The 12257-nt window shown below is 48.0% G+C and overlaps 1 protein-coding gene across 2 annotated transcripts; it reads right to left on the bottom strand.

Moving 5' to 3' along the window:
• Positions 1–812: 812 nt before the first annotated feature.
• TNFRSF9 (TNF receptor superfamily member 9) lies at positions 813–11181 on the bottom strand (the record flags this gene model as incomplete). Of its 2 annotated transcripts, XM_080922040.1 has the most annotated exons (7): positions 813–910; positions 6184–6318; positions 7280–7410; positions 8345–8414; positions 8928–9065; positions 9993–10097; positions 11067–11181. In XM_080922040.1, the coding sequence occupies 7 exons, from the start codon at positions 11179–11181 to the stop codon at positions 813–815; spliced, it is 792 nt and encodes a 263-aa protein (XP_080778166.1). The 2 variants fall into 2 exon arrangements, with proteins under 2 accessions (XP_080778166.1, XP_080778167.1); XM_080922041.1 differs by lacking the exon at positions 6184–6318.
• Between the last annotated feature and the right edge of the window lie 1076 nt (positions 11182–12257).

Raw genomic sequence — 12257 nt, 5'->3', positions numbered from 1 at the left:
CTTGGTCCTTACTGTCCCACCTTACCTTGGGAACTTTCCAGCACTGCCCTGACTACAAGAAGTTCTGATCTTGAGCGGAGATTCCCGGATTTCGGCACCAATTATCGCGCCCCACCTCGACCAGCAAGGAAGACACGACCCGGGGAAGATCTTCTTCAAGCAGTTTATTCAGGATCCTTGAATAAGCTTCTGCTTCTGTTTCTGCTTCTGACTCCGCTCCCAGGGGAGGGAAGGGAGCAGGCTAAATACTCTAGGCTGGCAAACCATAAGCTGCCACGTGGGCAATGCAGATAGGTTGTAACCATGCGGAAGTTAAGGAGCCAGGCAAGTGCGTCCAAATAAGGAGTTGTTTATCACAGGGAGCGCTGCCATCGGGAAGGCGGAGGGCGGAGGTCGGCGCCATCTGCTCCCTACAAGATACACCAGAAGAGGGCATCCAATCCCATTACAGATGGTTCTGAGCCACCATGTGGCTGCTGGGAATTGAACTGAGGACCTCTGGAAGAGCAGTCAGTGCTCCTAACTGCTGAGCCATCTCTCCAGCCCCATAATTCCCGTTCTTATGGAGCCAAACCTTTCTCTTCTGGCCTCTGCAGGCATCAGGAGTGTCAATGCACACACACACACACATGTTCAAACAGGCAAACACTCATTCACATAAAATTTAAATGACAAATATATTAGCATTAGAAGAGACTAGGATGGTGTTTCAGAACAGGGTGGTGGGGTTGCTTGTGCTACTCCGCAGGATGGTGGGGGGTCCTAGTGCTTCTCGGTTTCCTGAGGGTCCGCACATCTCCTAGGATGGCACATCACAGTTCATAGCTTCCTCCTCCTCCTTCTTCCTCCTCTGGAAACCGGCAGCTACAAGCATCTTCCTCTTGAGCTGCTCCAATCGCCATCTTAAATGCTAGAGAACAACAGATACAGTGTAACAAATGACAGCAGAATGATGTAGAAAACAACAGATATAATGTAACAGACCGACAGACAGCCGAATGGCTTATCTGTTTACACGAGTCACACCTGGGAACCTTTCCAACCCCACTGTGAGCAAGCTTGCAAACCAGGGGATGGCAGGTATGAGCTTCCTCGAGATAGTTTATTTTATCTTACTGTATTTTATTTTACTGTGGTTTGTTCGAATACTGGGTCTCACTCTGTTGTCTCACTGACTTACAAGTCTCTCTCTAGATCAAGCTGGCCTTGTGATGACCCCCGAGATCAGCCTCCCAAGAGCTGGAATTACAGGCATTCCCAAACATGCGAGAATTTCCTCCCTCCCTTCCTTTCTCCCTTCCTCCCTCCTTTCAGTTTGAAAAAACATCTTCTATATTTTATACAAGGGCTTGAAAGCAACAAGGGGCTGGAGAGATGGCCCTGAGTTCAATTCCCACTACCCACATGGTGGCTCACAACCTTCTGTAATGGGATCCGATGCCTGCTTCTGGTGTGTCCAACGAGAGCAAAAGTGTACTCACATACACAAGATAAATAATTCTTTAAGAACAAAAGCAAACAAACAGAGGACAGGGGCTGGTGATATGCTCAGGGGTCAGGATAGCTTGCTGCTCTTGCAGAGGACCTGAGTTCAGTTCCCAGCACCCATGTCAGGAAGCTCACAATCTCCAACTCCAGGGTGTCTGCCTCTGATACACATAACAGTTACTTCCACAGGCACATATATACATAAAAAATAAGCGTTTAGGAGAGGACTTTTAAAAAGACTGAGGAGATGGCTCAGGAACTGAGGTGCTGGCTGCCTACTCATGAGGATGGGAGTTTAGCCCCCCAGAGTCCCACAAAATGGCCAGGTGAGCATAGCAGCCTGGCTGTAATCCAGACTTGGGAGGTAGTGTGAGGAGACCAGATCCTCAGAGCAAGCTGGCTAAAGTCCAGTCATATAGGAGAGCTCTGAGTCTGATCCACAGACTCTGCTTCAATGAAAAAGCTGAAAAAAAAATCAAAGATGATTCCTGACATCAAAATAGGACCTCTACATGCACATCCCCCCCCACAGGTATGCCCAAATGCATGCAAAAATGTACAAACGCATACACCACACAGACACACATAAATGAAGAAGGGGGGAGCAAATACTTAGACCTAAATCTGAAAAAAAATGCATACAGGACTTATATATTACAAATTACAAAATATCGGTAAGGTAAGAGAAAGCATAAATGGAGAGACACACTATGCTCATGGAGAGGGATGCTATCGGGAAGATCTGCAGGTTTCACGACACCACTGTCAGAACACCAGCTGCCTTTCTATAGACACAGGTCAGAGTCTCATGAAGTTCATATGGAAATATAAAAAGAAACAGAATAAACAGCTAAAACTAACCTGAACTAGTAAGATGGGGTGGGAAGGATCCTCTACTCTCTACCCAGTTTTGAGACTGATTTTGTAATCACAGTGATCAAGACTGTGGTGCTGGAATTGAAAGTGACAGACCCTGCTGTGAGCACAGCCAATGATCAGGGACTCAGCCCCCAAGAGCACAGCCAATGATCGGGGACTCCGCCCCCTCATGAGCACAGCCAATGATCGGGGACTCCGCCCCCTCATGAGCACAGCCAATGATCGGGGACTCCGCCCCCTCATGAGCACAGCCAATGATGGCGGTAGACAGAAGGAGAATGTTTCTTTGAGTGACACTGGAACAGGGCACACACAGCTCCCTAACCCCCCCACACACCCCACAAAACAAGTCTCCACTTTAATTTCTGACACTTTATAGCTAACTAACTTAGCTTTAAATGTCAAACACAAAAGTGTGAAACGTAGACACTGCCACTGGGGGAAAGTCTCAACCCTTCAGACCCAGGATGTAGGGAAGGGCTGTTAGATGAGCTGGCGAGGTAGCTCGGCTAAAAGCACCTGCTGTAGAAGCTCAAGGGCTTGAGTTTAACCTCTGGGACCCACGTGGTAGAAGGAGAGTACCTATTTCCACGGGGACTCGTCTGACCTACCACATGCACACACACACACACACACACACACACACACACTCGTGGCCCCCTATGCATTCCCCCCAAACATTCATCTATTCCCCGCCTCCTCCCCACACACATTCACATGGGGATAGAGGAACATAAAAACTATTTTTCCTTAAAAAAAAAAAAAGTGTCATATCTGCATGTCCACCTATGCTCCGTAAGAGGGCATCAGATCCCATTACACCCATTACAGATGGTTGTGAGTCACCATGAGGGACCTGAACCCAGGACCTCCAGAAGAGCAGACAGTGATCTTAACAGCTGAGGCATCTCTCAAGCCCCAAGGAACTATTTTGAAGCCAAATCCAGTGGCGACCTGTGGTAAGACTTATGGCAAGATGGACGAGAGGTAGAGACAGGACGAGAGGGATGGGGGTGGGGGGAATCAAGAGCTTGAGTGTGCCAGCTTAGTCCACAGAGCTTCGTGGAAATGAGAGACTGCCTCAGCCAAGTGGAAGGGGAGAATCTCCTTCTCCCGGGGGTCTTCTGACCTGGCCCACAGAGTAAACAAAAGTGAACTCAAAAACCTTATGACCCTACAATTGCATTTAAGAGACACAAACACCTAAACTTCACATGAAACCTACACACCATCAATTTGGGGATTTTTGTTTGTTTGCTTGTTGTTGGGTAATGTGACTCCTGCTTCAGTCTCTCCCATGCTGGGGCTCCAGGCCTACACCCCGCTTTACAAGTTGTCTACTTCTGTTTCATTATATGAATCTACACACTCGATAAAGCAGCAGACGGCTGTGCGTGATGTCTGTACTTCAGTGTCCTGGTCTCATTGTGACATATGAGTCTCGTGGTTGCCACGTGACACTATTCTGCTCCTTATATGTGACTTTCTGTGAGTGTGTAATTATATAAAAATCAAAAGGGTTTAAAATTTTTTTTAATTGCAGATCAGTCATTAGTAATTAATACCTCTGTAAACATGTTCACAAAAACCTGTTGGCTCTCTGGGTGGGAATGTGATGATGATTCTTTTGGTAGGTTAGAAAGAGGGTTCCACCGGAAAGAGGCCTGGGCAGGAGAGGAAGACCAAAGAAAAGGAACAAACATCCGCCACTGGGGACGTGCGGTGTCCCCCTTCATTGACAAGGAAAGGACAAAGGGCCCCGTGGGAAGACTTCTCAGCGTAAGAAATCCAAACAGCCAATCAAAGGTGAAAAGGTGTCTAACCTCAACTATCATAAAGGAAATGCAAATCCAACCACCACAACGAGCACCTCTTCCCCACCCACCAGACAGATAAAAATAGCAACTCGGTTGACAGATGAGGCATCCAGTGTGGTCCTTATCACTTCAGAAAGTGACCTCCTGCCTTGGACCTAAGTTCCTCCTTCCCACATCTCCCCTGCCACAGGTAAAAAACAAAACAAAACAAAAAAAAGAAAAAGAAAACCTTGATTCTCTGACCAGTGAACAGCACCCTTACTGCTGGATCACCTCTCCGGTTCTATCCTCTGACTTTTTACCCTGTGCCTGTGTGCCTGCGTGTCAAAGGACACCCGTGGAGTCGGTTCTATTTTACTACCCAGGGTTTGGCCCCAGGTCATCAGGCTTTGCAGCAAGTGTCTTTACCTACTGAACTCCTCAGATATTTCAGCCAAGCAGACAGACACGTTACTATCTGCTATCATTTGGGGCTGCAGTTTTGCCATCAGAACATCTCATCGGCCTATCGTGTCCTTCACAAAGTCAGAGCACAAGATGCCCCGTCTACGTAAAATGCGTGTCGACCCTGAAAGCTTTTGTGTAGGGTACTGACTCTGCACCAGACAGTAGCCTGATTCCTTGCAGCATTGTATTTAGTTTATGAATGGGGGAAATCTGCCTCCGAAAGCGTTCGTTCATTCACTCCCCAGCATCCCACCCTACAACCACTTCCACACCAACCAGTTCTCCCCACTTCCTTAAGTGAGACCTGAGGCAAGACCAACGCTATTCACCATCCAGAGAAGTAAAGCTGGGTGGGTGGGGGGTGGTGCTTTGTGTAGCAATGTGCACACACTGACACGTGTGCTAGTGCTCACGGATGTTTGAGGTCAGAGGTCCACCTTTGCTTGCTTGCTTTGTGTGTGTGTGTGTGTGTGTGTGTGTGAGTGACAGGGTCTCTCACTAGTTTGGACTTCACCAACTAGACAGGGCTAGTTAGCCTGCCCCTGGGACCTGCCAGCCACTGCCTGCTCTGCACTGGAAGCACGCCGCTGCTTCTTACACAGATCTGGGTGTTAGCGTGTCCTTGTGCAAAGCAAGCACTTTACCAACCGAGCTAGCTTCCCGGCTTCCGAGCAACGTTCTTCCCTGGTTCTCCGGTGCCGTGAACACAGGCTGACTGGGTGCCCAAACTCACATGTGCACTGTTATCTGGGACTGTGGCATATGGCTCTGATGTCCTATGCAGACCTTGGTCCTGCTCTGTCTCTGTTTCTGCCTTAGTGGCCACCCTTTGCAGTGTGGAGAAGAACAGCTTCCTCAGTCCTTACTCCCAGCACCAAGCCACAACCACCCCAACTGTGTCATCAGACTCTTGGCTGCTTTGTGGGTCCTTTTTCTTCCACCCATCTCTGCCCCTTAACTTCTTCCCTTCCAACCCCCTAACACCAGGTAAGAGAGAAAGAAAGGATGGGGGGGGGCGATGATATCATTAGATTACTCCCTGCTGACTGGGGCTATCAAGTTCCTTGGGGCAAGTTTGATCTTTGCCTAATTTCTTTTCGTCTCTTTGCCCCCGGACTACTCAGTAAACCGTAAACAATAGCATCCAACCACCAGCCTGCCAAACAGCACCTTCTAGGGGGCCCTATAATTATTTTTTTCAGCCTCTGAAAAGTCCCCAGAATTCCAAATGTCACACACTCGAAGAAGCCACCTGCAGTTTGCAAAATCACACCCTAGTTAGAGCCTGAGGCAAATCACAGTCAGCTGCTGTGGACAATCTGAAGCAGCCTCAGATCCCACACCTGGGATTAAGACAAAAACACATATTGCTGTGTTTTTTAAAGAAATCCAGAATCTCATTACACAGCTGCCTCCAAACATTGCCAATGTCCCTATGGGAACAAGCTAGTCCTGGGAGACAAAGCATTCCTAGAGTTGTCCTCGGACTCCCTGACATGTGTCCTGCCTCCCCACCCCCACCCTCCTACATCCCATGCTGTATCGGCCTTACGTTGCTTGAATATGTGGGGGAATTTCTTTCTGATCCATTTGGGCACAGAGAACCGGAGAATGATGAAGATGTGGACCAGCAGTAACACTGATATCAGCGCCAGGAACAAGGTAAGGACCTGCAAGGGGAGCCCTCCTTCGGGAGCAAGGAGACAGATACCAGAGTGGTTAATGAGGACAAGCTTGATCTGAACTACCCCGGGAAATGCATGGGCTCTGGAAAGGCAGGGCCCAGGCACCCCAATACGTCATCCAATAAGCTTAGATGACTTAACTGTCTTGTTTATTTATTCTGTTTTGGTTTTTTGAGACGGTGTCTCACGTATCCTAGACTAGCCTCAAACTCCTGATCCTCCTGATCCTCCTGCCCCCACCAGCATAGTAAGGTTTACAGGTATACATCACCATGTCCAAATTCATACAGCTCTGAGGATGTTCCAGCATATGAGACAAGTGCTCTACCAACTGAGTCACAACCCAAGTTCTAAACCTAAGTGGCTTTTAAAAATAAGCCTAAATGTGGGCTGGAGAGATGGCTCTGTGGTTAAGAGCACTGTCTGCTCTTCCAGAGGTCCTGAGTTCAATTCCCAGCAACCACATGGTGGCTCACAACCATCTGTAATGGAATCTGATGCCCTCTTTTGGAGTGTCTGAAGACAGTGACAATGTACTCATATGTAATGGCTTTACTAGAAGCCTAGGGAAACTAAGTAGCCTGTCCTACTGAACATAGAGAAAGTGTGGAGTCTGACAGTCCCCTGGGCTTGGCCTTGGCAAAGGTACTTTACCCATATGGCACAAAAGCCACTATTACTAATTACTAACTGAGTAACAACATCCAGGAAACAAGATGATACAAAGAGGATGGTCTGCCTGCTGTGGGCGAAGCTGGGACACCCAGCAGTCTGAATAGACATCATGCCTTTGTTTAGATGAGGCTTTTCAAGGGGTTAAGAAAGGGGTAGGCCCTTTTTATGTAGCCTAAGCTATCCCAGAACTTGCCCATTTCCTGCATCAGCCTCCTTAGTGGAGCGATTCCAGCTGTACGCCACAGTAGCTGCTCATTAACTTTTACTTCACAGCGATAAAAGAATCACCTGGTTCTCCCTCTGGCGTAGTCACCACAGTAGGGGCGGTTCCTGGAGAGAAGCTGACCACAGGGGGACCACAGACCACGTCTTTCTCCTTGGTCCCGTTCTCAAGTACAGACCTTCCATCTAGAGAGCAGCTTAGGTCAAGAGAAGGAGCTCAGATGGTTAATTTACAGAGGACCACCGTGAGAAACTTTGTATCCAAGTGACAGGTGGGCGGGCCTGGGCTCACAAGCAGTGGGCAGATGGTGTGAGAGAGTGTAGAGAGGCTCTCTGGCCTCCGGCCCTTCTCCCTCAGCTTCTGGTACCTAAACTTCACCCACTCCACCCTCCCATCAGGTCTCCTGTCTCCCCAGGCTGGGGAGCCACACGCATTCTTATTCCATTACAGCTAAGTTCATCCAATGTACTCAACGTGCCCCATTTTACAAACACTAACTTGGACATTCTAATCAATTTAGGTTGAAGGAGCCTTAAAAAAAAAAAACATATTAGTCAGTTACCCACCAGCACACTTGTTAAACATTATAAATACATAACCAAAGTTACAAAAAGACAAACCAAAAACAAACAAACAAAAAACCCAAAACCCTTGATTTCTACTAAGGAAATCAAACAGGAGAAGATCACAGGCATCTAAAATGTGATTTCACCATCAGGGTGGGTAGTCTATGACGGCCATCTTGCCTTCACAACCTCTGAGCTATGCATTCCCTACCCAGACCTGTTGTCCTAGGCACCATCAAACCTCACTTGGGCCAGTGGCCACCTCCAGAGCCCAGTGCCAACCTTGCAAGCCCTAAGCACATCCGGACCATCACCCCACCCCGTGTCCCTCCAGTGGCCAGCTCAGCACACACACCTGTGCTGGAGACAGAGGCTCTGCCTTCCTACACACACAGTACGGGTTCTGAGGAAACGCCCATATTCACATGAGCTTCTGTAAGCAGAGTTCCCCTGTCTCCTAGGGGTTGTCACTGCAGCTTTACATTCCAGTGACTGACAGTGTCCTCTTACAGTTTGCCCCAGGGTCTTTGTGTTGTAAGAAAAAAACCCAGAGTGCATACGTACTTTGTCCAGGGTCGGCAGATGCCAGCACCATTCTGGTCATTAAAGGTTCCCAAACCGCAGGTTTTACAACCTTAAAAAAAGGTCAAGAATCAGTAAAAGGCAATTTACTGTCTCACAGCTTCCCCAGTGACGAGCAACTAGCCGGATTAGGTCAGCCTGTGCAAACGGCTTCGTGGTTAATTTGGTGATTAGTTTCATTTTTTTTTTTTTTTATTCTCATGTCTCTTATGTGAGTGCAGAAGCCCATAGAGTGCAGAAGAGAGCCACAGATCTCCTGTGATCTGTCTCGTGTGGGTGCTGGGAACTGAACTGGGGTCCTCAGCAAGGGCAAGTCGCTCTCAAACACATGCTTAACGGTTTTTGCACAGGAAGCCTGGGGTTGCTCAGGGTCAATCTAATCATCGGAGGAATGTTGTGCACATCTGAACATGTATGGGCGCATGGCCCTGAGACTAACAAAACATCCTGGTTTCAGGTTACTCCCACTTATGGAAACACAGTAGCATATGCCCTAGGATGGAATGAAACCCCTGTTGGCAACATGTCTGTGTCTCTGTCCTGTCACCTGCCCGGTGCAACCTACCCTGCTCTGTTAGTTCCTGTCCGGGCCTGCAGTCCTTCTCACACCTGGAACACTTTGGCCCCAAGCAGTGGAATCCTTCTGTGCATTCACACTCTGCGTTGTGGGTAGAGAAGCAATGCTTCTTGAACCTGAAATAGCCTATAAAGCCCCAGCTCCATGTTACCCTTGACCTCCGAATTCAGGAAGCAAATCTCTGCTCTGCAGTTTTGTGTGTGCATATATATCATATGTACATATATACTTATACACATGTTATATATACCATATATGCATTATATACACACATATATATCATATACACATATCATATATACACATACACATTGTATGCACATATATACACATAATACATGATATATATCATGTACACACACATATATACACATATACATCATATACACATATACACCATATGTACATATATACACATATACATCATATACACACATATATGCATGTATATATCCATGCTTGCTCTGCTTATGTTAGTGACATTATAACTTTAGAACATCATGTTTGCCTGTTTACTTTCTCTTTTGTTGTTATTGTTTTGAAACAGGGTCTTGTTGTGTGGCCCTGGCTAGCGTTAGACTAAAAATTCTCCTGTTGCAGTTTCCTAAGCTGATCTTTGTGCCACGAAGCCTGGTTCCTACTGTTCTGTTTTCGACCTCGATTACAATACTTTTACACTTTTCTCATTAAACCCTTTCCTTGGACTTGAGGTACGGCTCTGTGCTAGAGTGCTTGTGTACCGTGTCAAAGCCTTGGGTCCCACCCCACCTCATAAAACAGGCATTCCCAATCTGTGAGTGTCATAAACTGTGTGGTGGCTGGGGACAGAGATGTCACTATGCCCGGCCCCAGGGGCTCAAGCTTTTAAACAAAGTCCAGTTAGTAAATAGGGAACGAAGCTTAATTCTGCCCAACAGTCTTAAAGATGAAGATGTCTCCTCTCTAAAGCAAACCTCCAGACTTGGGAGGCTGAGGAATGGGAGTCTCGGGTTCCAGTCTAGCCTGGGCAACAGCAAGGTCTCCTTTCAGGACAGACAGACAGACTGAGCCTACCTTCGCACACCCTGCAGATGTCGCAGTATGGCCGTCCCCCTGTGCTGGAATAGGTGCTTGGAGGGCATCTGGTGCAGACCGGATTGTATTTATTACAGAAAGTACCTTCAAGAAGTGACACAGGCGTTTGTGTCTGACAGCATATGACCGGCACTTGCAGCCTTACGACATTTACGAGGATGTCAGAATATGTTTTCCGTCTGCCCTCCCAGCATCACGGTGATAAACACATTTACTGACTGGCATCTTAAGACTGCACAGGTTTGCAGCCCTTGGCATAATCCCGCAACCAGGAACAACAACATATAAACATTGTGACAAATCAATAAGAGAAAACCCCGAATCTGTTGAGCAGCTCCTCTGGGAAGAAGAGCAGAGGACTGGACCCAGGAGGTCAGTGCGGCCGGCCACCTGCTTGCTCCTTGCTCCTTCTTACACCTGCTGAATGCGCCTCCAATACAAAACCCACATTTACTGTATGCTGTTGGGAGCCTGTCCTGGGACCCTTCCAAGCAACCCTGTGAGACAGCTTCTCTGATTATGCTCAGATGGCAAGTTGACGTGGGTTAAGTGAGCAAGCTGGGTCCCCACGGTTGGAATATGGTTGGCAGGCCCATGTGGTGTGGTATTATTAGGAGGTGTGACCTTCTCGGAGTGGGCGTGGCCTTGTTGGAGGGGTGTGGCCTTATTGGAAGAGGTGTGGCCTTGTTGGAGGAGGTGTGTCACAGCAGGGCGTGGGCTTTGAAGCTTTTTAATGAGTCAAGTCCCACCCAGTGTGCAAGAGAGCCCCCTCCTGGCTGCCTGCAGAATACAGTCTCCTCCTGCCTACCTTTTGGATCAAGAAGTAGAACTCTCAGCACCAAGTCTACCTGTTAAGATGATTCCATGCTTCCCACCGTGACGGATAATGGCCTGAACCTCTGAACCTGTAAGCCAGCCCCAATTAAATGTCGTTCTTTATTAAGAGCAGCCTTGGTCACGGTGTCTCTTCACAGCAATGGAACCCGAAGACATCAGACTAACCGAACTGAGTCTTCAACAGTAAGAGAAAGCACATACCAGCTTGGCACTTACCAGCCTCACAGCTGTCGCAAGGGTTCTGCGCGGCTCTCACCTTCTCGGTGCCCACCAACAGCAGCACAGTGACCACCATGTTGTAACAGTTGTTTCCCATAGCGAAATCCCACATGTACACGGCACTAGCAAAAGAGATTCCAAAAGCGTCTCAGTCAGATGAGCTGCTCTCTGGCTGCTGCTGTCGCTTGACTGGCAGCATGCTTGCTTAACACGCCCCAGTGTGCAGAAACCCGGGGCAGTAGTGGATGCCTGTAACCCCAGCACACAGGTGATGGAGCAGGAGGAGCAAGAATCATCCTCAACCGCAGAGAAAGTTCCAGGCCAACCTGGGCTACAAGAGTCTTTAAAAGAGGGGGCTATCTCACAAGTGTCATTCTGTAAACTATAATCAGGGTGGGTTTCCCTTCCGGAACTGTCTACACCGTCAACAATACTTAAGGAGTTCCACAGGGTTTTAAGGAGCAGTTAAGACTGGAATGTTGGGGCTGGAGAGATGGTTCAACGCTTGAAAGCACACGCTGCTCCTGTAAAGGACCCAGGTTCAATTCCCAACACCCATATTGGGAGACTCACAGCGATCTATAACTCCAGCTCCAAGAGATCCCGTACCTCCGGCTGTCTGTTCTCAAGTGTCCAAACAAACATACAAATACAATTTAAAAATGTAAAGTCCTTTAAGAAAAAAAACCTGGAATATTATGGAAACAGGACGTTCAGAGTTCTATAGCAGCCACCAGCTTTGCGCATGTCTGCAAAGCCCAAGGGTGAAATTTCATGCTGTTCATGAATGTAGGGACAATGGGAGCAATGGGAGCGTCAGAGCTCTCAGATCATCAGTGCTGACATCCAGATTGCAACCAAAATGCCCCTGAAGCAGAGTCCAGATGGCCAGTGCTATCTGAGGGGTCCCCTCACCGAGAGGGGTGCCTGTGGCTACTGCTCTGATTGTTTGCCTGGACATTTAACAGAGCCCATTTTAAAAGACCCCTGTTCATTCACTTTCAGGGTTTCTTAAGCACAGACCCGCACTTGCCAGTTTTGAGATTTAAAGTTTGTAAAACAAACAAACAAAAAGGTGATTTAAAAAATTGGGGGGGGGGGCTGGTGCGGAAGCTCAGGTGGTCGAATACTTGCCTAGCATGCACGAAGCCCTGGTACTCAGTCAGGCACAGTGGTTCACATCTGTGA

Source organism: Micromys minutus (genome assembly GCF_963924665.1).
Source record: "Micromys minutus genome assembly, chromosome: 9".
Lineage (NCBI taxonomy): Eukaryota > Metazoa > Chordata > Mammalia > Rodentia > Muridae > Micromys > Micromys minutus.
Note: the sequence above shows the minus strand (reverse complement) of the source record. Positions and strands in the feature narration are given on the sequence as shown.